Genomic DNA, 26166 nt, shown 5'->3' with positions numbered 1-26166 from the left:
GATTACTTGGGTATGACCGTTGGCCCTCAGGGGTACGTTTATTGGAATGGATTAGTTCCTAATTGGCTACTTCAGGAACAAGGACTATCATTGATTGGCTAACTTCTAAAGCATGTTCAATGAGGCACGTTTATTGATTGAATGAATTTAAAACCAGTTTTGGTGGCTACTTGTTACTGTGGCTAAAGAACAATCAGTCTTTTCCAAGGAGTGTAGAAACTTTTTTATTCTTAGTTCTCACTTTTGCTCTTCACTCAGGAGAAATAATTAAGAATTATGCAGACATTCAACTCTGCTGTTGATTCTCCTTAAAGATGAGATTTCAGTGTAAAGAACTCTTTTCAGTTTAAGTGTCAATCAGCATGATTTCATGTTCTTTTTATCTTTGAATCATTTGCTGAACCATCTGCTGAGACAATAGCTGTGCAAAAGCATTTGAGACTGGACAATAAGCATTAAGTGACTGTAAGACAAACAAAAATAATGAGAAATATTTTAAGAAGGGACAAGAAGGCACATCAGTACCAAGACATAAGATTTTTGAGGCCCGACCAAGAAAACAAGTCTGTATGTTTCTCCAGATAGCTTGGCTGCCTTTTTTTTTTTCCTTTTTAGCTTAGATGTAGATTGCTTCGTTTCATCTGTAATGTTAGTTCAGGTATAGCGTGAAGTGTTAGCAATGTTTTAGGTTGCCCAAGAGAAAATACAACACCATTGTATTATCTATAGCTGTAACAATTAACTATAACTATTTGAGTTAAGGAAATTAAATTGTTCCCCTAGGGCTTAGACTGTGTTATTTACTGTATCAGCCAAAGTGAGAGGTAAATCTTCATGGACAATTTTGAATTGTCAATTCGAATTATCCAGTTGACTGTCCTGTTGATGAGGTTGATATTTTTAGGCATTTGTTCCACTAGTTACTGTTTTCCCAGAAAGGACTCTAATGAGACATAATCCATCCGAGGCTACTGGGGAGTCGTATCCTTGGATTGGCTTAATAGTTCTGCAGAACAATTAATCTGTTCCTGGATTGGCATTAAAGAAACTAATTTCTACATAGGAAGAAAGAGCCAGGAATTGTACAAGAGAGAGAATCTGTAAAGACAGGAATGCAAAGGAGTGTGACACAGAAAAATTTTGTTTTAATGGTCATGGGTGGAATCTGTCTACTTTGTGTAGTCATCTCTTTGTTCTGAGAATCTTAGGTTAATAGTCAATTCCCACAGATCATCTGCTTCTGAAGGTATGCTGAAGAACCTCCGTTTGTGTTTTCTGATGAATTGTTACTTTTTAGCTCTGTCAAAGTCTCTTTCATTTTCCAGAGGATAGCAGAGGATGTGGCCAGTTCAGGCTCATCCAGGCATTCTGTTTTATTCATCACTGAAGCTTCAGCACCCAACCCTCTGCTTGGCACATAAATATTTATAAAATGAATATTGTTTCGTATTATTTGTGAATTATTTAAGGCATTTCAGTTATGTTTCTTCATTTCGATTCTGATATCCCATTGTAAGCAATAACTATGTCTTATTCTTTGAATGCTCCAGGAATGTCATCACGCTGTTTTCTATGTTAGATATAAATAAGTATTCATTAAATTAGATATATTAAGTGTACTTTGTATGAGTAATAGGGAAGCACCTGACAAGGTTCTCTATCTGCAAGAGGTAACAGATCAGTTGGAGAGATTAAACTTACACCCATAAACAATTTGAAAGTATATTTTTAAAAAGTAAAATTACATTCTCAACAAGTGTAATAAAATATTCTATGAACGACTACAGTGATATGTTGCTTAACAATGGGGATACAATATCTAAACTTAGAAACAGTGCAGTAAAAGTACGGTATTGTAATCTTACAGAACCACCATCATCTATGTGGTCCATTGTTAACAGAAATGTAATTATTTGGAGCATGACTGTAGGTATTTTAACATCATAGCCAGTTTAGAATGCTAAACTTTACATTTGGCAGGTCATGGTGGTTCATGCCTAAAATCCCAGCATTTTGGGAGACTGAGGTGGGAGAATCGCTTGAGGCTGGGAGTTTAAGACATTTTATATTTTTTAAGACACGGGGAGACCCAGTCTCTACGGAGACAGAGAGAAAAAGAGATTTTAATTTTATGATTGAAAGTAAATAGGCTGAGCTTGGTGGCTGACGCCTGTAATCTCAGCATTTTAGGAGGCTGAGGCGGACAGATTGCTTGAGCTCAGGAGTTCAAGACCACCCTGGGCAACATAGTGATACCTCATCTCTTAAAAATGAAAATGAAAATTTAAGAAAAGAAAGTAAGTAAAGCTTCACAGTGAAGTACTATTATACCATATACATCAGGGATAATGAATGATCTACAACTCCATACAACAATGTAGTAAATCTCACAAACATAAGGTTAATCAAAAGAAGCCAGACACAAACTACATATCGTATGATTATAGCAAGTACGAAGATAGGCATAAAAGGTTTTTTAAAAGTAAATGAAGTTTGATAACTAACTTCTGCCAGCATAAGAACTAATATAATGTAGGAAATAATAGCTTGTGCCTTCTAATTTGAAAACTAACTGGTAGGTGATCAGGCTCATTCTTTTTTCCCCATTTGACAAGCCCTGTTTTTAAATACTTTATTTAGAAGGAGAATATGAAGAAATATTAAGTGTTTATTAACAACTAGACAATATGTATTTTATTTACATTATCTCATTAATCCTTCAGCAGTCCTCTGAGATGTATATCATCTCCCTTACTTTCCAAGTGAAAAATCTGAGAAAACTGAAAACTTAAAAAATTTGCCCAAAGTAATACACAGTCAGCTCTCAACATCCGTGAGTTCCATATATATATATATGTGTATTCAGCTAAACTTGGATCAAAAATATTCAGGAAAAAAATTCCACAGAGTTCCAAAAACCAAAACTTGAATTTGTTTCACACTACACTGAATCCTCGTGAGTGAAGTGATGTGTTGGCATATTAGGTATTATATGAGTAATCTAAAGATGATTTAAAGTATACAGGAGGACATGTGTAGGTTATATGCAAATACTGTGCCATTTTATATAAGGGACTTCAGTGTCTGCAGATTTTTATATCCATGGATTTTGCTATCTGCAGGAAGTCCTGAAACCAATCTCCATGGATATAGAGGGACAACTGTAGTAGTTAAGTGGTAAATAAGATTTGAGCTTAGACTTATATTACTCCAAAGCTTATGATCCACCTCCCCAATCACAGGAGATAAGTAAAAGGACTGAGAACAATCTGGTTAATTCCATTATTTGGTAATGGGAAGTGACAGGAAGAATTCCTGTACTCTAGGGTAGGGGTCACAAACTTTTTCTGTAAAGGGCCAGATAGTAAATATTTTAGGCCTTTAGGCCATATAGTCTTTGTCACAAGTACTCAACTCTGCCATAATAGTGCAAAAGTAGTCATAGATGATATGTAACTACATAAGCATGGCTATGTCCCAATAAAACTTTGTTTATGGATACTGAAATTTGAAATTTATATAATGTTCATGTGTCACAAAGCAATATTCTTCCTTTGTTTTTTTAAATGTTAAAAACTAAAATTATTCCCATCTTGTGGGCCATATAGGGCTAGATTTGCCCTACAGGCTATCATTAGGTGAGCCTGGCTACAGGCTGTTGGCTTGGAGGGCTGCACACTGCTACTCAATATACAAAGACGAAATCTGCAATCTACAAAGACAATTTAAAAGATCGACATTAAGGCATACTTTATATAAAGTACACCCATGTTGACATATGCATACACCCATGTAATGACTGTTATAATCAACATATAGAATATTGCCTTCACCTCCAAAAGGTTTCCTCATGCTCCTTTGCAGTCAGTTCCCCTCCATGCCAGGCACTAGGCAACCACTAGTTTCTTTTCTGTCACTATGAATTATATTTCCCTCTTCTAGAATTTTATATAATGAATCTAAATATGTACTCTTTGTTTCCTCCTTTTATTCAATGTAATATTTTGAAACTTATCCATATGGTTACATGTATTAGTAGTTTAATTCTTTTTATTGCTGAGTAATATTCCATTGTATGAATAAATCACAACTGGTTTATCCATTCACCCGTGAGTGAACATTTGGTTTTTTTCCAGTAGGGGCTGTTATGCATGAAGCTGCTATGAATATTCATGTACACATTTTTGTGCAGATATATTTTCATTTCTCTTGGGTAAACACCTATAGCAGAATTTCTGGGTCTTATGGAAGTAAATGTTTAACTTTACAAGAAACTGCCAAGATGTTTTCCAAAATGATTATACCATTCTGCATTCCCACTAGTATGAGAGTTCTAGTTGCTCCACATCCTTGCTATCACCTAGTATTGTCAGGCTTTCTATTAATACCTTTAGCCATTGTAGTGGCTGTAAAGGTAGTATCATGGTGATCATAATTTGCATTTACCTGATGACTGATGATATTGACTATATTTTTATGGGTTTATTAACTATTCATGTTATGCCCCTTTTTTTTAAAAAAAAGTGGGTTGACTTATGGAGTTTTAAGAGTTCTTTTTATATTATGGATACTACTTTTTTTGTTAGATAGATGTAGTTGAAATATTTTCTCCCAGTCTATGAATTGTCTTTTTATTTTCATTTTTAAAAATGTTATTATGTATTTTTGAGGTTTACATTGATGTTGAAACAGGAAACGTTCCTTGTCCCCCTCACAGGGCATGCGATGGTGGCGTGGCTGGCTTCTTCCATAAACTACTGCTCAGACCTCTAGGGGAGCACACAAATGGGCAGGCTGTGGGGCTCCGACCCCACGGCAGTGTCTAGGGGTGAATGTTTACCGCTGAAGCCCCAGTGGGCGTGTGTTACAGGGTGCTCTTTTAGTTTAGCCATCCATAGATGGTTTATGTTAGCTCAATTAGACTCCTGCCTTATCGCAAGGATAGAGGGCTTTCTGTATACTGGGGTTCTTGCCTTGGTGTACCAGAAGAATCAGATTACACGTGGACTTAGAGAATGAGTGCAAGGTTTTATTGAGTGGAAGTAGCTCTCAGCGGATGGGGGAGCCAGAAGGGAGATGGTTTTCCCCTGGAGCCGGGCCGCTCAGCAGCCTGCGCTCTCCTCCAACTGCCCCAGCCAAACTTCACATCGTTCTGCCAGTCCATGGCCTGCCGGCATGCCGGTGCCTGTCGGTGTGTTCCTCCTGACGTTCAGCCGCCCATATGTTCCTCCGCTGATGGTGCTCCTCTTGACATCCAGCTGCTTGTGTAACTGCTTTCTAGGGTCTCAGGGTTTTTATAGGCACAGGATGGGGGCGTGGCAGGCCAGGGTGGTCTTGGGAAATGCAACATTTGGGCAGGAAAGCAAAAATGCCTGTCTTCACCTAGGTCCGTGAGCACAGGCCTGGGGGTGGAGCCCTAGCCAGGGACTACGCCCTCCTCTACACAGCGCTTCCCTTCCCCACTTCCCTCTCATTTAAAGGGACCATGCGCTTCCCAGCACTTCCATATAATTTCTCCCCTCTGAAGAGGTACATGGTACTGCCGTTAGAATATGGACAATGACTGTTCTTAGCTGTTTCCTGCCAATGGGGGGCATTTTTGGGCAAAACAGCAGTCAGATTCCTCCCAGTCTATCTCAGGGTTCCTAGCAAAGGGGAGTCATTGTCTGAGGCTTTGGTTGCCTGTTTGGAGTTTGATGGCTTCTAGGCATGAGAGAAAAAAACAAGTTTTATAAGGTTAAGAATACATGGGTTATACGTGTATTATACAGGGAAAGAATTTAGTGCCAAAGATTACAGAGATAAGAAGTGAAATATATGAAAAACAATATTGTACCTTGAACTAACTGTATGACCCTGGTGAAAGAAATTAAACCTTATATGGGAGCGGATAAACTTTTAGAATGAGAAATGGCTGTTCTTGCCATATCTTTAGCAGTTGATAGGTGCACTCCGGGAATTCTGGGGTTGCTTGGGGGCCATTAAAGCTTCTTTCTATTTCTTGCATTTCTCTCCCTTTGCTGGGCCTCTCTGTCTATTATAAAAGACAGAGGTGGCTACTTTAAGGAGGTTCTCTAAAGTACTATCTGGTCCCAGGGCCTGTTTTTATAGCTTCCTCCTGATATCAGGGGCTGTCTCAGTAATAAATGTATCCTTTGGGATTAGCTATTCCTCAACTGGATCAGGAGATAAGAGAGATGTGCTTTACCAAGGCCTCTCTTAGTTGCTCCAGGAAGGCAGCGGGATTCTCATCAAATCCCTGATGGATCATGGACAACAGTATAATTGAGAGGTTTGGTCTTAGTTCTACATAAGCCCTCTATTATGCACACCTAAGGTTGCCTCCTCTTCCAGTCCTCCACCTCGTCACTGGGATCCCATTTAGGGTCATACACTGGAACTGCTTCTCTTCCAATTGGATAATATTCGCCCCCTTCCCTGACACTATATGTGATACAAAACTCATCCCCAGATCTGTCTGCTACTTGCAGAGCAGCCTGCTTCTCAGCGTCCATCAGGTTCTGATTCAAAAGTAACATAATGTCTCTCCAGGAGAGTTCAAATATTTGGGTGAAATTCTAGAAAGCCTCTATATATCTATCAGGGTCATCTGAAAACTTGCCAAGATCCCCCATTTGCTTTAAGTTCTGTAGGGAGAACGGGACCTGGACCTTACCGGGCCCAAATTCACTGGGCATCTGTTGGAGGAGCAAGAGTGAGACTGGGGCTTGTTTAGAGTGAGGATTTCTAGGAGGGGGTAAGGGAGAGGCTGAAGCTGGATAGAAAGGTTGGGGTGGACCCAGAGGAGCAGGGCTTAAGGGTGCTGGCTCCTCTGCTGGGGATGCCTCTGGGACTCATATCTTTAATTTCCTGGCCTGGCCCCTTGCAGCCTTCCCTGAGACGGCAAACATGGGGGCTGGGTCAATCCTCCATTGTCAGCAAAGGTCGGGATTGCCTTGCAAGGTATAGAAAGCCTACACATATGAGACCTCAGACCATCTGTCCTCACATCTACAGAAAAGTTCTGATTGCCAGATAGTAATGAAATGAATGGTCCCTTCCTGAGGCCAAGCCAGTCCTTCCTGTAAATCATAATTTGGCCAAACCGTTGTGCAGGGAGCTATGAGGTGCTTTTCCTCCAGATTCTGAGGGTCAAAGCAGTCCCAGTGATTCAGGATACACTCCAGAGGAGTATAAGCTGCGGGTGGTGAAGAGAACTAGTTGCCCATTCTGAAAGACAGGGAATAGAGGCTTCCCTCATTTCCCTTCCTTCTTTCAGTGAAAACTCAGAATGTAATGGAGAGAGAAAGTGAGCATCCTCCCTTCACTCTCCACCTCTTATCCCTGAGTCCTGGTGACCTTGGCAGGTGCTGGCCATAGGTACAATTGCAGTATGTACCCATGAAGCAGAGAAAACCTGGAGAATAGGAATTAACCGCTGTCACCTATGCCTCCCTTTCTCCCTGTTGCTGGCAATCTTTGAGTTCCCTGGGCCTGTTTATGCCATAAAGCATGGCCTCCTTCCGTGGAGTGGGGTTCAGTCGGCAGAAATTGGTCCTTCTCATTTACATTGTGCCTGTTGCCTGGCTTTGGATCCCTTGGACCTGGTTTTTCTTTCTAGGGCTTCAGCCTGAAGCTAGGAGTCGAGTTTGGAACTGAAAAGATATTTCAGAGGCTGTTTGTATCTGTTTAGAGTGTCTCAAATGAGCCCTGCTGAATTTGCAGTTCTCAGCCAGCAGGGGTCATTCCTCCCTTAACTTCTGTATCAGAAACAGAGTTGGGAGGGGGAGCCCTCTCACACAGAAAAGGAAAAAAACAGAAAAACAGTTTAAGGGGCAAAAAGGGGGAGATTCTGGGGGAAGAACCCCTTGCTTAGTGCAGCTGGGTTCCTCTAATTCTTATATCTTTCCCTTGGTTCAGACTGGGTCAAATTCCTTGGCCAAAGGAGAAATGTTCCATTGGCACAGCAGGTGAGAAGCGCCCTATCTGTTGACCCCATGGGATCATGGCTACCACTGGTTTTCTCCTGCCCTCCTTGTGACTGTTGAGTTTGGCTTTTGCCTGCTGCAGGCATGCTCAGGTGCCTGAGCTTGGAGGGGTAAGAATAAGGAGAGGTGCACTGAGTCATGCATGCCTGTGGCTGTCGAGGTGGAAGCATACATGCACCTCTAGGAAAAAATTGGTCTGATTTGCACCTTTGGTGACTGAGCCAAATGCTCGTTTTACTTAGTAACATTGCCACAGCCTGTAGCAAAACTGTTAACATTATAAAGAAAGAGATAAGAGCCATTTTAAACCATGTGAGAGAGAGAAAAAAAAGAGACAAAGTCTAGGGGTTTTACCTGGCCCAGTTAGGGCGGTTTAAAACTCCATGAAGGGAAACAGAGCCTCTTACCCACAGGAAAGAGAGAAAGGTGGTGGAGTTTCAGAAGAGAGGAAACCCGACAGTTTCACATTCACTCACACCTTCCACAATCCTGGATGAGCCCCCAGTTGAAAAGGGAAAAGTTCCCTTGTCCCCTTTGCAGGGCATGTGATGGGAGTGTGGTTCACTTCTTCAGTGCCCAGCTGCTCAAACCTCTAGGGGAGCATACAGACAGGCAGGCTGTGGGGCTCTGACCCCACAGCAGTGTCTGCGGGTGAATGTTTAAAACTGAAGCCCCAATGGGCATGTGTTACAGAGTGCTCTTTTAGTTTAGCCATCTGTAGGCAGCTTGTGTTAGCTCAGTTAAGACTCCTGCCTTATCACAAGGACAGAGGGCTTTCTGTATCCTGAGTTCTTGTCTTGGTGTACTTGAAGAATCAGATTACACGTGGGCTTAGAAAATGAGTGCAAGGTTTTATTGAGTGGAAGTAGGTCTTGGCAGATGGGAGAGCCAGAAGGGAGATGGTTTTCCCCCAGAGCCAGGCCGCTCAGAGGCCTGGGCTCTCCTCCACCTGCCCCAGCCAGACTCCACGTTGTTCTGCTGGTGGATGGCCTGCTTGCATGCTGGTGCCTGTCAGTGTGTTCCTCCTGATGTTCAGCCACCCATATGTTCCTCCACTAATGTGCTCTTCTCGATGTCCAGTTGCCTGTGTGTCTGCCTGCTAGGGTCTCGGGGGGTTTTATAGGCACAGGATGGGGATGTGGCAGGCCAGGGTGTTCTTGGGAAATGCAACATTTGGGCAGAGAAACAAAAATGCCTGTCTTCACATAGGTCCATGGGCACAGGCCCGAGGGTGGAGCCCTAGCCAAGGACCATGCCCTCCTCCACACAGCACTTCCCTTCCCCTCAGCACTTCCCTTCCCCTCTTCCATATCATTTAAAGGGACCACACCCCTCCTGGTACTTCCATGTCAATGTTATGAAATACATATAGATAATAAAATGGTTACTATAGTGAAGTAGATTAAAATATCTATCATCTCATGTAGTAACTTTTTTGTGTGTGACAAGAACAGCTAAAATCTACTTATTTAACAAAAATCCCTAATACAATACAATTTTATTAACTTTAGTCTTTATGTTGTATATTAGATCTTTAAATTTTGCCTTTTTGTTTTCTTGACCATGTATTTTAAGAGCAGAAGTTCTAATTTTAATGAAGTTCAGTTTATCAGTTTTTGCAAATGATTAGTGCTTTTTATATCCTAAGAAATCTTTGCCTATCCCTCAGTTGTGAGGCTTTTCTGTTTTAGAGATTTTCTAGTTTTAGTTTTTATTTGAGTCTCTGACCATTTTGAATTAATTTTTGTGTATGGTATATGATAAGGCTTGAGGTTCGTATCTTTCAGTATGAATATCCGGTTGTTACAGCAGCATGTATTGGGAAGACTACCATTCTTCCTTGAATTATCTTAGCATCTTTGTCAAAAATCAGTTTACTATATATATATGCAGGTCTATTTCTAGACTTTCTTCTGTTCCACTGATTTATATGTCTATTCTTAAGCAACTGTTGTTTTCTTTTAAGCCTTAACTTGTTCTTGATTTTAGTTTTAAAAAGAAATCATTTACCTTTTTTTTTAAATTGCAAACTCTTCTGTAGGTAGCTCTCATACATATATGAGTATTTTTATGTTGATAGGTATAGATATACTGAATAACCAAATGTAATGTAGATGTTTTTGGCACTGTGATTTCTGCCAAAATCAACATCCTTTTATTCTCTACTCTTAACATAAGAGTTTTGGCATTTCAACAGCAGTAGTAATTATATCTACAAATCCTTATGTGATGCTGTATCTCAGACCTTCTGGAAGTCCAAGTTGATTATGTCTGGGTTTTCACACTTGTCATTTCTCATAGCTGCTTTTTCCAAGATGTTAATTAATTAAGCATTTTTTCCTTTTGTACATCAAACTCTATGCTGTTCTCTATATTCTTTCTCCAAGCAATGACTTTAGACTCTCCCATGTCAAAATTCATTTTATAGTGTTCAAATTTCTCTGTTATTTCTTTGCCCCTTCCTTTAATCCCCTCTCAATATAATGAGTTTTCTTCTTATCACGGTTCTTGTTTTGTTTTTTACCCTTCTTATGTCGAAGTTCAGAGCTATACTTCTGATTTTTTTTTTTACTTGCAATTAAAATTTTTTCAGGTAGTTTCACTTTCTAGAGGTATCTATTACTCAATTCCTACAGATTTCAAAATCATCTTTCTAAATCTGTTTTCTGAGACCATATGTCCCCTACTTAAGAAATGGGTCTCTATACTGAGCTTAGTCAAGAGAGGGATGTTAGGTCATTGTTTCATGGGGCTATTTTTGTTTTTGTTTTTCAGTCTATTGAGTTTTCTTCTCATAAAACAGCATATATTCCTTATTGTCAAAATTGCTCACAATCCCCACACTCAAAGGCCATCATCACAAATATTTTGGTGTGTATGCTATTTTTTAAAACTTTTTTAAAAATAATTTTTCAAATTTGAGTAGTGCTTTGGAAAGACACTCAATAAACACTTTTCAATAAGCGAATATGCGTTTTTCCAGTGAAATGTTTTGCTGGGCAACCTGCAGAAGGCCTATTTGAAGCGGGCATGATAGTAGAATCAGGGCCATTTTGACTATGGACAAAGAGTAAAAAGGGAGCACATAAGTTGTACAGGGCCTAGCCTTTGTTGATTGCACCTTTCCTTAATATTCTATGGATATCAAGAGTATTACACTAATTATACTTAGCATATAGTAGAAAATCAATAAATGTTCATTTATTTTAGTTATTTATATATGCTTCATTCACACTTTTTTTCTTTTTCCTTCTTCTTGTTAGAAACCAAGAAATAACTTATTTAGTTTGAATATTTCCTTGATTTTTAGGCTATCATTTCTTAATATCAGGTGACATTAGCTGTCTCTAGTTCTTTGCATTATTCCATCAGAATGTCATGGTGAGATGAGGGAGTGTCCATGGCAGGTGTAACTAGGCAATAGTTAACACCCAGCCAAGAATGATGATATTTTTTAAAATTCTAAATTGTACATTAACTGTTGAATAAAGAACAATATGTATAAGGTATAAAGAATAATAACATAGTAAATACTAGTACACTTCCCTGTCAGCTCAAAAATATAACACTACAATTGCCCTAGTACCTACAGGTTTAGAAGACACCTATGTGCCTCATTCACCTCTCCAGAGGAAACTTTTCATCCTGATAGCTTTCATGGCTATGTTTTCCCTTGTTATTTCACTGTATGTATTTGGACACCTGAATGTTGTTTTATTTCAACATGTTTTTAAGTTTTAGAAAATGGAATCATACTGAATATATGCTTAAGTACTTTTTTTGCTCAGCCTTGTATTTGAGACTCATTCACATATGTAAGTGTTATTCATCTACTATATTTAGTTGGACTACCATTCAGCTATTTTACTGTTACACAGTATTCTATTGTGTGAATATTCCACAATTTATTCAACCATTTTTCTTTTAATGGACTTTTTAGATTGTTTTTAGCTTTTTACTATTAAAAATCAAGGCTATGAATGTTATCGTGTAGGTCTCCTGGAAAGTATTACAAGAGTTTATTTTGTAAAGAAGATCTTAACCATTTTATGTCATGGATTCCTTCGGAATTTTTTTTTAATATTAGGGATTCTTCTCAAGTTAAGGTTTTTAAATGCATGCAATAAAATACATAGGATTATAAAGGAAACCAACTTTCTGTATATATATGTAATGTAAAATACATATCTACATATTTTTAAAGCCCTGATTTTTAAATTATTAGATTCAATAGATACAAAATTACATTTCAAGAAATATAGTCAGAAGAAACATAACATAGAGGAAAAGACAAGAATCATAGAAACTGTACACATTGTTCACTGAAAGTTCTTGTATAACAATATAGAAGATTGTTATTATACTCATAACTTTTTGTCTTTTCACATTGGAACTAAATAAAAAGTCAAGAGTGATATAGAAATTCCCTACATTAGGCGGGGCGCAGTGGCTCATGCCTGTAGTCCCAGCACTTTGGGAGGCTGAGGCGAGTGGATCACCTGAGGTCAGGAGTTCAAGACTAGCCTGGCCAACATGGTGAAACCCCGTCTCAACTAAAAATGCAAAAAAATTAGCTGGGTGTGGTGGCAGGCACCTGTAATCCCAGCTACTTTGGAAGGCTGAGGCAGGAGAATCGCTTGAACCCAGGAGGTGGAGGTTGCAGTGGGCTGAGATCGCACCATTGCACTCCAGCCTGGGTGACAAGTGCAAAACTCTGAAAAAAACAAAAAAAACAAAAAAACCCTACATTAAATGACTGTGCATATTTTGATTAAATGTCAAGTATGTAAATATTTAAAATGTTAAATATGACAAACGACCTTGTTTCTTGTTAACTTATCTACTCTGCTGTAACGCTATTCACAAGGATAATGTATATGTAAATTGTTTCTAGGTTTTGTTTTGTTGTTAATAGAGATAGGTCTCACTGTGTTGCCCAGGCTGCAGTACAGTGGCATGATTATAGCTCACTATCACCTTGAACTCCTGGGCTTAAGTGATTCTCCTGCCTCAGCTTCCTGAGTAGCTAGAACTACAGGTGTACACCACCATGCCTGACTTTTTTTTTTTTTTTTTTTTGGTAGAGACAGGGTCTCATCATGTTTCCTAGGCTGTTCTCAAACTACTGGCTTCAAGCAATTCTCTGGCCTTGGCCTCCCAAAGCACTAGGATTACAGGGACGACCCACCATGCCTGGCCTAGGTTTGGTTTACCGATGCTCATACCAGTCTCATAGAGGTGTGTTGATAGGAATGGAGGAAGGTATTTGAAAGCATTGTTAGACCTTGCCAGGGTGGGAGGACAGAAAGCCAGTGTGGAGGGAAGGGAGCTGCCACTGGCTTTAGGTTTGCTATAGCAGATTTGGTCCAGAGAGTCAGGATGCCTGGTATTACTGAGACTTTAGGAAACTTAACACAACTACTATAGCATCACAGCTATTCCCAGACCTTGAGACTGTTAACTGGCTGAATCCGGTCAACCCTTGTGAAAACTCATACCTACTAAAGACTCCACAGCATTGTATTCTTACAGGAGGAAAAAAAGGGTTGGGAAGTGGGGGTTCTACTGAATTCATACCTCCAAAGTCTTACATGAGTGCAACATGGTGTAACCTAATCTCTAGCTGGAACCCTACTGGTAAGGAAGTCTGAGAATTATAGCTGTAGGCGTTTCTCTCCTCGTAAGATAAGAAAGACCACAAAAGGAGTGAGAATGGATGCTGACTGCCAATAGTCAATATCTAGCACAGTACTCATTCTTCACAGTTTATTTGTATCTTCTGTTTTTATCTTAAGATTATCCAACATTTATTAGTCTTATTTGCCTTTTCAGAGGATCAACTTTGACTTTGTCTTCACTATCATGTTTGTTTTCTAAGTACAAACATTAGTTTGTACTTACCGTTAGTATTTTTTCATTCTACCTTAGGTTTATTTTTCTTTTTCTAACTTCTAGATATGCATACATAACTCATTTATTTTCAGTCTTTCTTTTCTAATATAACCATTTAGGTGCTGCATTTCCAGCATTCTACAATTTTTGATACATAAGATTTAATTATTGATTAGCTCTACATATTTAATAATTTGCATTATGATTTCCCTTTGACACATGATTTATTTTGAAGTATACTTTAAAGTGTCCAAAAATATGGGATTTTTTTGGTATCTGTTACTGATTTCTACCTGCACGGCAATTAGGGAGTGTGGCCTTTGTGACAGTAATCCTTTGGGATTTTATTGAAAATATTCTTATTGCCTAGTAGGTGGACAGGTTTTTATAAATATTACCTATGTGTTTGAAAAAAAAGTATATTTTCTAAATGTTGGCTACAGTATTCTATATACATCCATTAGATCAAATTTGTTAATTGTGTATTTGAAATGATCTGGTTTTCTCATCTCCCACTAAGATGGTGACTTTCTCTTTAAATTTTATTTTTTTTTGAGATAGAGTCTCACCCTGTCGCCCAGGCTGGAGTGCAATAGCGTGATCTTGGCTTACTGCAACCTCCACCCACTGGGTTCAAACAGTTCTCCTGCCTCAGCCCCCCGAGTAGCTGGGATTACAGGCGCTTGCCACCACGCCCAGCTAATTTTTGTATTTTCAGTAGAGATGGGGTTTCACCATGTTGGCCAGGCTGGTCTCAAACTCCCGACTTTGTGATCCACCCACCTCAGCCTCCCAAAGTGTTGGGATTACAGGCATGATCCCAATGGGATTACACCGCGTCCGGCTGTCCTCTGTTTTTTCTTTTCTTTGCTTCTGGATCTCCAAATAGAGGTGCTTGAGAATTACTATTCTACATATTTATGCTACCCTCCATATTTATGACATCTATTTTTATATTTCCCCACTCTTTATATCTTTGTGCTACTTTCCATTCCTCTAGATTCATCTTTCATTACGTATATATTCAAGTGTGTCTAATGTGCTATTAATCTCACCTATTTATTGAGTTAAATTTCAGAGGATGAAACTTTTATTTCTAAAAGTTCTGGTTGGTTTTCTAACTAATTTGTTCATTTCTTCTTTTTCTTTGAAAATATGATACATACTTATATTCTGTGCCAGATTTTTCTAGTGTCTAAAATCTTTCAGGTTCTGATTCTGCTTTCTATTATTTTTCCTATTAGTATCTTGTTTCATTTCATGTCTATGTCATATGACTCTTTATACCAAGCTCTTGCTCTTTTAGAACACCGATGCTTTTTATTTTTTAATTGACAAATAAGGATTGTATATATTTATAATATACAACATGCTGTTTTGATATATGTATTCATTGTGGAATGGCTAAATCAAGCTAATTAACATATCCATTCCTCACAAAATTATTTTTTTGTGATGAGAACATTTAAAATCTACTCTTTTAACAATTTTCAGTGTAGTCATGTGCTCTGTGTCAAGGTTTTGGTCAAGAACAGACCACATATATGATCGCATCCTATGATTATAATGGAGCTGAAAAATTCCTATCACCTAGTGATGTCGTGGCTCTACCGTCCTAGTGTGTTACTAGTTGTGCTGTACCTAGTGTGTACGCTAGTTATCTAGTGTGTCCTAGTTACACTGGCATAAACAAACCCGCTGCACTGCCAATCATATAGAAGTCTAGCACATTTCATTATATATAATACTTGATAATGATAGTAAACAACTGTTACTGGTTTGGGTACTTACTACTATATTCAAAAAAAGTTTAAAAGTAAAAACTCAAAAATAGAAAAAAGAGAGGAGAGAGAGGCAAGGAAAAAATAAAAATAAATAGGAAAAAAACCTATAGAATAATGATATAAAGAAGGAAAATATTTTTGTACAGCTGTACAATGTTTCTGTGTTTTGTCATTACAAAAGTGTTTAAAAAGTAAAAAACAAAAAGTTTATGAAGTAAAAAAGGTACTTTCAGCTAAGTTTAATGATTAGCAAAAAGATTTTTTATATATTTAGTGTAGCCTAAGTGTACTGTATTTATAAAGTCTACATAAGTGTACAGTAATGTCCCAGGCCTTCACATTCACTTACTACTCATTCACTGACTCACCCAGAGCAACTTCCAGTCCTACAATCTTCATTCATGGTAAGTGCTCTACATGGTGTACCATTTTTTTATCTTTTGTACTGTATTTTTACTGCAACTTTTAGGTATACAAATACTTCCGGTTCTGTTACAGTTGCCTACAGTATTCATTACAGTCACATACATGCTATACAGTTTGTAGCCTAAGAATGGTAGGCTGTACCACATAGCCTAGGTGTGTGGTAGGCCATACCATCTAGGTTTGTGTACATACACTCTCTGATGTTTGCACGGTGATGAAATTGCCTAACAATGCATTTCTCAGAATGTATCCCCATTATTAAGCAAAGCATAATTGTATAGGGGAAGGTGTGCATAGGTTATATACAAATACTACACCATTTTATGTAAAGGACTTGAGCATCCTTGGATTTTGGTATCCTTGCGGGATAGGGGTCCTGCAACCAATCCTCCCATGTGGTCACCGAGGGACAACTGTCCTCAATTTGGGATTGTTAGATCACATAGTAGTTGGATCCTGGCCCAAATCCATGTAGTGGTCACCTGTGGTTATAAATTCTTAGGGGAGACTTTTTTCCCACCATGGTAGTACCACAGTCAGATAAGTTTCTTTCCTGCTCCTTCTGCAGGGGCTGGTGTATTTCTTATTCAGAGGTGCAGCTTTTTATTTTACATGAAAATCTTCCATTAGACTCTCTACCTGAGACAGGCCTTGCTTTTGTCTCCTGTCTGATATGCCCTGTGCCACCATCAAAACCAGCGGAGGATGCCTCCATGTCCCCTGGAGAGGCAGAGGGCACAAACGGCCCAGGGCAGCCGCCTGCTCAGGATCCTCATAGTCTTACCCTGGCGTGCTATTTCCCTTTGTTTTGGGCCTCCAAGGATTCCTTTCCTTCATGCCAGCTCAGTGATGCATTTTAAAAGATAGTTTTTATATTTTATTGAACGTTTTACGTTGTTTTCTGTCGGTAGGTCATTTGGGGTATTTTGTTTATAATGCTGCTAAAAATGGAAGTTTCATCTGTGTCTTTTTTGTGTTCTTGTTTTTTGGGTTGTGTTTCTATTTTTGTTTTTTCATATCTACAAGTAGAAACACTTCCTTCTCCTTTTCGGCTGCCCCCCAGGGCAGCAGGGGTAAGGTGGTATGGGGGAAGCAGTGTGGGCTTTGGAATCAAACAGACCTGGATTTGACTCTACCACTTGCTGGCTGTGTTACTGGGCAAGCACTTCACCATTCTGCATCTAAATTTTCCCTTCTGAAAATACAGATGATAATACCCACTATAGTACCCAGGAGGAAAAAGGTAATCAAACATTAGTTTTCTTTTCAACAACACTATTTACTTCCCACCTTCCCCCACCTGCCACCCAACAAAATAGTTCAAGCCAAAGAAAAGATGCTTATATCTGAATATAAGAAGTAGACTGAATTCCTGTTCATTGATAATCCTAAAGTATTCTTAGCAGACATTTAAATACTAGATTTTAATGAGTAGGGTTTCCAGCCTGGAAACCTGGATTAGGGAAGCATATTTTTGTAGGGGACCTGAATTCAACCTTTGTAAAGTTAGGGGTTAGGAAGAACTGTATTAATTTGCTACTTCTCGGGTTTATTTGTATCATATTTCTAAGCATTCCTCTCCCAAAGAAATCATCTTTCTTCACACTATACACAAGGTGGTTATTGGCAGTTGAGGCATTAAGGGGATGCTAACACAAGGGAATGTTGATTCTAGCTCAAAGAAGGAGCTGGCTGAAGGAATCAATATCGTCCAAAGCAAATATATATTTTTGTACTTTATATATTTATTTAAATTCCAAGAAATACATTTAGAACATGCATAATTAGCTGAGGTTACAAAGTTGCCTTTTCAAAAGGCATATTTACCTAGAGAGGTTATGCATATTTCATAAAGAACAAACAGACGATATAAAAGCACAGTCTACCCTTGGTGTGTTCAATGTGCTTTCCCAAGGAAAAGCATGCATTCCTTAAATTATCATTTAGTTTTAAAACAAAAAATGTTGCATTTAAGAAGTGTCTGCCACTTATTGTCATTTTAATAATTTATTACACACAGAGTTCCAAGGAAACTGATGTCTTTTGTTAACTTGCAAAAAACGCATAAATTTAAACCTGCTTGAACTTTATCATCACAATACCTTTAAAAATAAATTGCACGGGAAGAGAACTTTACTCATATTGTATAAGTAAATGTGCAAAAGCAGAGAGGGAATATCACAAAGGTGAGTAGAGCAATTTCTGCGTAGTTCACAATGAAATTTCTTACCTCTGTAATTTAGAGCTAGAACAGATTATGAAGACATAAATTTATTCGTTTTACAGAATGAGGGATCAGAGAAGTGATAAATCATATGACTGATTAGTGTTAGAAACCAGACTTCTATTCCAACAATCTTTTAAATAAAGTCCATGAATTCTGAGACAGTGTAATAATTGATGTATCAGTGATGATGGCACCAATATTTACTGAGTACTTACTCTAAACCAAGCATTTGCTTAGCCCTTTACATATATTATCTTGTTTAATTTTGGTAATCAGCCCATCCGGTAGGTAATGATAACCCCATTTTACAGATGAGGAAATTTTCACTTGTTGACAGTAATAGTTATTCAGTGATAGAGCTTCTTCAATAGCAAACATTTGTTTCATTTATCATGTATAAGTATTTTGCTGGAAACCAAGGGACCAAACCGAAAGAAGACATGGTTTTCTTCTTTCGGGGATTGATACATTAGATCCCTACAACCTAACATGTAAGATGTATCTGTAAGATGAGTATGTTAAATGAGCAGGTTTTTTTGTTTGTTTTTGTTTTTGTTTTTGTTTTTGTTTTTTGAGACACAATCTTGCTCTGTCACCCAGGCTGGAGTGCAGTGGTGAGATCTCAGCTCACTGCAAGCTCTGCCTCCTGGACTCAAGGGATCCTTCCACCTCAACCTGAGTAGCTGGATCTAGAGGGGGCTAATAGGGTATCACTTTGTTGCCCAAGCTAGTCTCAAACTCCTGGGCTCAAGTGATCCACCTGCCTTGGCCTCCCAATGAGCCACCATGCCTGACCGAGTAGCTTTCTTATATTTTGACCACAGCACTTGTAAGAAATATGTTTATTCTGAAACATATACATACATAGATAAATATGTGTAAATTCATAGCTAAAACAAAAGTTTTATGAAATACCCTTACAGTGCTACTTTTTTTACACATGCTACTTTCTATTCTAGTCCATTCTATTCTATTTCAATTTTTTTAAAAGCCAGTTGTGACTGGGTACTGAGACTCAAGCCTGTAATCCCAGCACTTTGGGAGGCCGAGGTGGGCAGATCACCTGAGGTCAGGAGTTCGAGACCAGCCTGGCCAACATGGTGAAACCCCATCTCTACGAAAAATACAAAAATTAGCCAGGCTTGGTGGTGCACGCCTGTAGTCCTAGCTACTCAGGAGGCTGAGGCAGGAGAATCACTTGAACCTGGGAAACAGAAGTTGCAGTGAATTGAGAGTATGCCACTACACTCCAGCCTGGACAATAGAACGCGACTCTATCTCAAAAACAAAACAAAACAAAAAACCCGTTTGTATTTATATGGATATATACATATATGTTTAAATTGTTTGTGTGTATGTGTAAAACTCTAACTACTAATAGTCCTCCAAAGCTCCTTTAGCTATTTATTTTGTTATTTATCCCCATATTTTGTTTGGATTGCTAATTTTGCTTTATTAACTTGAGAAATTATCTATTGACTTCCAGTTGTGGTAGACGAGGATTTTGCTACCTTGCCCTGTGCCTTATTTCCCCACCTTCCATACTCCTAGTGTAGTAATGCTCAAACTTTTTTAAATAAATGGTTTTATTACTATAACTTATAAATGTCATTTCTCATGGAGCCATGTGGTGTATTCTATATTCTTCCTCTTTATCTCTTTTTAATTTTCTTTTGGAGATAATTACCATATTTTTCCACTTGCATAGTTTTCTACATTTCTAAATTTTTTATTTTATTATTTTTTTTCTTTTTTGAGACAGAGGCTTGCTCTGTCGCCCAGGCTGGTGTGCAGTGGCATGATCTCGGCTCACTGCAACCTCCACCTCCTGGGTTCAAGTGATTCTCCTGCCTCAGCCTCCCAAGTAGCTGGGATTACAGGCGTGTGCCACCACACCTGGCTAATTTTTGTATTTTTAGTACAGATGGGATTTCACTATGTTGGCCAGGCTGGTCTCAAACTCCTGACCTCAGGTTATCCACCTGCCTTGGCCTCCCAAAGTGCTGGGATTACAGGCGTGAGCCACCATGCCTAGCCTGAATTTTTAAATTTCTTAATTTTTTTTTTTTGCAGGTACTCCATCAACAGCTATCACATGCCTGAATTAGTGTTTTGCCCCTCAAAAGTTTATTATATCAGATAATTTGCCCACTTGCCTTTATCATGGAGACCTAGTATCCAGAGCAGTCCACTCTCCTGCTCTGGCTTTGGTGCCCTGGGCCACTGCACAGCTGTCATCCTGGAACCTTCTCTCACTGCTCTCTTATGTTGCCTCTTCCATTTTCTGAATTCCATTTTTCTCTCGATTCAAGCCCTCATTTTGCTTCAACACATTTTCTAGAAAGTTCCAAAGAAAGAGAACATGGGAGAAATATTTTCTAAGTACATGCATGTCTTAAAAGGCCTTTCATTTACTCTCAACACTTGATTGATAAATTGGGCACAGATGTATAGACTGGAAATATTTCCCTCTCAAGATTTTGAAGATGTTACTCCTTGTCTCCCAGTGTTGCTGTTGAAAAAAATCAGATTCTTATTTCTTCATAACCTGTTTTTAAAAATCATAGCAAATCTTTTTTAAGTTCTTCCAATGTGCCAAACACTGTTCTAACCATTCTGCATTATTTAACATTCATATCACATCTCTGTCTTGAACGGGGAGGAGACTGAGACATGGAGACGTTAAGTAACATGGAAGTAGGGGTGGGCTGTTGACTGGATGCTTTACCATTAATGGACATGGGGACTGGACATTTAACTGGGGGCCTCCAAAGGTGAGCATCTACTCTCCTCTCTTCCTGACTGTTCTCAGAACAAAATATGAATCTGGAGGAATACTCTGGTTAGGTATGCAGACTCTCAGTTACCCCCGATTCTCAGCTAGTACCTCATAGTTTCTAGTGTCTTTGAGTCCTGAGTCTCTAACACTCAGTTTCTCCAGAAAACATCCTTCTATTTTCCTACGTGGAGAGGACAGTTTGCAGAAATGGTGAATGTGGAGCTAGCTCTACACATAGACATTTAAGTAATCTTTTGGCCTTAGCCTTGCTTTCAGCCTCAGCACCATCTGGTACTTCCAAGTCCAAACCTTTCGTGGATTCTACAGGACACACTGACTTCTTTTCTCATGTGTCCCTCTCAGTAGATATTCTAAGTTGTAGCTCATGTGGCCCTGGTGAGTTACCATTAACCCAACTGTTTACATTTTTTTAAATTATGAAATATAAACATACAGGAAGTAATAGGAAATAAGATAACCATGTATTTACCACTCAGCTTTATCAATGATCTGAAGCAAATATTTCAAAATAAATGAAAATGCATCATATATATGGTTGGTAACTCCCGTGTATCCCTTCTTGAGCTCATTTCATCCCTCCCTAACAGTTATCAGCCTTCTAAATTGGCATCTATTCTTGCCATTATACTATTTATTATACTGTTGCTACAAATGTATGTATCTATAAATAACATAGTTTTATACTTATACACTTTATTAAAATGATATGCATAGTCTTCCACTTTTTTCATTCAACTTGTGCTTTTGAGAGATATTCGTGTTGATTTATATAGTTCATTTTTCATTTATTTTAGCTTCTACATAGTGTTCAGTTGTGTGACTTAACAGTGAATTTAGCCATTCTGTGTCAACAGATACAATTTTTTGCTCTTAAAACAGACATGTAGTGAATATTCTTGCACATCTCTCAGTATGCTTTTATAAGAATTTCTCTGTATGGTTTCCATAAGTACACCAAGATACTGGTCTTCTCAGTCCTTGGGGTAGCAACAGGGAGACCTAGAGTCAGCAGAGCCCCTGAGCTAGTATCCTTTGACCATGAACAATTTTATTTTTCCCCAGTGGCACAGAAAAAAAAAAAAATCATTATTTCTATGTAGGAATGCTGAATTAAGGAGATGCACATCTTCAAATTTAATAGATATTACCAAATTGTTCTCCAAAGTAGTTGTACTAGTTTGTTCTCATAATGTAAAGTTCTTTTTTTACTAAAACAAGGTACTGTAGTGATGGTTAAGAACACTGGCTTTAGTGTTGGACTCGGTGAGTTTGAACCAGACTCCACCTGTAAGCTGTGTGATCATGGGCAGGTTTCTTGGACTTTGCCTTAGTTTTTTTGTTTGTTTGTTTGTTTGAAGAAGGTTGGTTTTATTTTCTGGCAGAATCTTTTAAAATATAAAACAGATAAAACACATTTGAACCCTGCAATCTGCCAGCAAGTTTTTTATATGTCAGAGGATTCGTGGAACATATGCGCTCTGTGACAACTACATAGCCACTTAACCTCTCCGACTCAATTTCTCCAAATGAACATTAGGAATAGTAAGCCTACCTACTTCCTGAGAATGTGGCAAGGAATAAAAAATCAACTAAATAGGCAATAAAATGGGTTGTGTTCCAATAAAACTTTATTTACAAAACAGGTGGCAGATTGAATTTGGCCCATGGGCTGTAGTTTGCCAACCTTAGTCTAGAAAAATCATTCAGGGCAGATATTATACAAGAAATTACTAAATGATGTATGTATCATATATACATTTGTGTATATAAGTATATATTTAACACATTGTTAATATGTAAACATGTAATATTATAATATAGAATATAAATTTATTCATTTATTTTTCTTGTTAATCCCAGAGAAATTAGCTACCCTCATTCTTTTAAAAACAATTGTTTCCTCCTGTATATATTACTTATTCGATCAGCAAATGTAGTTATTAAACCTCCATATACTTCAGTAATTTTGAGTTTACTATATAACTTGTTCTATTTATAGATAGCCAATTTTTTTTAAGTTCTGCTTTTGGTCTTTTTTTCTTTAACCTAACACTCTACTCTCTGAAGCAACATACTAGAAACCTAGTGTCTCCTGACATAACCTTTGTCTCAGGTTCACTTCTCCCACCCACCTTGCCCGGGACAAACAATTCTTATTCTCATAGGAATCTCCTATATGACACTGTCTCCAGCTGATTTGCATTCCATCAATCAGATGTTGTCTACTTTTTAGGTTAGTCACTTTGCTAGGTACTGAAGACGCAGATGTGAACCAGTTTCTCTGAAAATAGGGCATCCAAAACAGAGTCTAGATGTGGCCTGGCTCACTGGGGGTCCTATGGGATGACTCTCTGTCTCTCAGTCTGTGCATTTTGCTTTCAGTGATGGAACTTGACATCATGCTGCCTTTTTGCCTTTCCTTTCATCCCCCTAAACCAAAGTTTTTATTATTTCAAAGTAAGTTTGGCAAATATTAGGCCCCTTATTTTCCTCAAATGAGAATAGCTAGGCTCAGAGTGGTAAGAACCCTACCCAAAGGCAGAACTGAGAATCAAATCCAGATTTTATAACTTCCAAGTCCAGGATTCTTTCTAATATTTCATGCTTCCTCCATACCCAAAACAGATTGTCCTGGTAAAACTTTATATGATTCCAAAACAGTCTCTACCGGTGAAACACTAATGAAGAACTGACCACATGCAAAAGACAATAGGGCTTAAAGTACAACCTCTCTCTGACAGATGTCCAAAGGCATGTAAAGTTCATGCATTTGGAATAGGTAGATGTCTTCCTACGTTTGGACAAGCCACTCTCCTTCCTGGTAAAGGTGTTAGAGCTAAAATGATAGCACACAGCAGTTTAGGTCCCCAGGCAAATGCCTCACCCCCACGGCCTACTTGCCAGGTTAGTGAAAGGTCTGTTGGCCTAGACCCTAGACCTGGGGTTGGCTTCCTCCTGCACATACCAGGTGTTCCCAATACTTGAGGGGCCACAAATAGTAATAAGAATAAAACTGTTAAAATAGACTAATAACAGACATTTATTGAAAGTTTATTGTGTGCCGGGCACTGAATTATTTAGTATATTATTTAATCCTCACAACATTCTTACAAGGTAGGTACCATTTTAATGTTCATTTGGATAAACAGAGTCAGAAAGGTTGAGTAACTTGCCTAAAGTCAGCTAGTAGACAATAGAGAAGGGCTGTAAAGAAGTGCTTTTAACCACCGTGCTATACTTGCCAACTTGTCCAAAACCAGTGAACATTATCCTTTCTAGTCCCAGATTTCTTTCACTGCTTCAGGGATTTGAAAATTAGAAAGTCTCCCTACTCTAGGTGGATCAAAGAAAAAAATCATTTATCTGGTCCCAAAATTCAAAGCATCACAAAAGTCTTTATATTCCTGATATTCTAGAAAATATTTATATATAACACCTTCATGTTTGAATAGTCTTTTAAACTATTTCCATTTTATGGATGTATCTATGTCTGTATCTATAACTACATAGATGAGCCATTTCTAAATGCATTTACCTTCTAGTTATTGGTCTTACTACTGAACTGAAATTTTCCTTGACAAGTCACAAATGGCCTTATAGTTAGTAAATGAATGGTCAGTTTTCCATCTTTATTTTATTTGATATACCTGCAGCAGGAGACTGTTAAATAATTCCTTATTTTAATTTTTATTTCCTTCTTCATAATGTCGTCCTTTTTCACAAGTTTATCACATAGAAAAAGTCTTTTGGAAACAGTACAATGCTATTAAAATATCAAAATTATTATGGCTATTAGGCTAGAATGAGATCTATATGAAAAGTTGAAGAAAAATTTTAGTACCTGTAAACATACATGCTGTTTTTTTTCTTGTGAAATGGAGATATTCTTGTCAACTAAGTATTTCTTCTTTTCAAGCATGGTTCTTGACTTAGACATATGCGGTTCCTTCCAGAAGCCAGTGGTTTAGGCTTGTGGCCATGTTTCATGGGCTAGGAATGTCCAGGCAGCAGGAGTAATCTCTGGTGTTCTTTTCTAGGTATTTACCTTGCTGTGGATTGCTGACTGGATGGTCCATCACTTCTGGAGGAAAGGAAAGGACCCGGATAGTTTCTCTATCCCCTACCTAACAGCATTGGGTGATCTGCTCGGGACAGCTCTGTTAGCCTTAAGTTTTCATTTTCTTTGGCTTATTGGAGATCGAGATGGAGATGTTGGAGACTAATAAATTCTACAAACTGCTCTCAAGTTACCAATGAAGAAAATACACGACAACCACTTATGGCTCTTTTTCAAAACTCTTAAATCAGTGGTTTGACTTTTGCCAGGGTAATCTTCAGTTGGCCCTGATTCAATTAAATGGCCTTAATTTTTTTTTAAGGAATTTGTGTCAAAACCAGAATGAAGAGTATTTGTGCTGCTTTTCATAGAATAAATAATTTGACATAGACATAGATATAAGCTCCAGCTCTGAAATTCATTAGGAAAGAATATAGGATGTTTATAGTGAATAATTTTAAAACCACAGACATAGCAGAAATGTACTGTATTATTTAATTTGTAATGCAGGATTAGAAGAAGCAGAGCTCTAGTTTAGCCTTTCTTGTCTCACAGATGTGCTGTATCCCAGGCATACTATAAAGCGAAGGGTGCCCAACCAAGCTTTGAATCGTATTAACAATGCCCACCTCTATGCTAACTGAGGATAAATTTACCAATTGCTCATATTTAAACTGACCTAAATATGTTTTGCTGAGCATAAGATAAACTCACTTTTACCTCCATCTAAAATTACCCTGTGCTGATGCCAATTCAATTTCATTTCTGCAAGTTCTTGTCAGGCTAACCTTTAAACATCGAGTGATCTTGAGAGATTGTTAATGAGAGCAGTGGGTTATTTTTTGATTGTTGATTTGTTGGGAAAATGTTGAGGTGTTTTAAAAAATGTAATCTTCAAAAACAGAAGATAACCTGAGATGCATTTGTAGAGACAAGACGGTATGAGAAATTGTGTGTGTGTGTGTGTGTGTGTGTGTGTGTGTGTGTGTGTG

General features: G+C 38.2%; 1 protein-coding gene across 1 annotated transcript in view; it reads left to right on the top strand.

The window, feature by feature from the left end:
* The window catches only part of SLC41A2 (solute carrier family 41 member 2), a 138389-nt gene extending 112293 nt beyond the window's left edge, over positions 1 to 26096 (top strand). The window contains exon 12 of the mRNA XM_025402449.1: positions 25155 to 26096. Within this exon, the coding sequence (XP_025258234.1) occupies positions 25155 to 25340 (186 nt within the window). The 3' untranslated portion in view covers positions 25341 to 26096. The remainder of the gene's footprint in view (positions 1 to 25154) is intronic.
* The last annotated feature ends 70 nt before the right edge of the window (positions 26097 to 26166 follow it).

Source organism: Theropithecus gelada, chromosome 11, assembly GCF_003255815.1.
Source record: "Theropithecus gelada isolate Dixy chromosome 11, Tgel_1.0, whole genome shotgun sequence".
Lineage (NCBI taxonomy): Eukaryota > Metazoa > Chordata > Mammalia > Primates > Cercopithecidae > Theropithecus > Theropithecus gelada.
The sequence above is the reverse complement of the archived record's forward strand: the minus strand, read 5'-3'. Positions and strand labels throughout refer to the sequence as shown.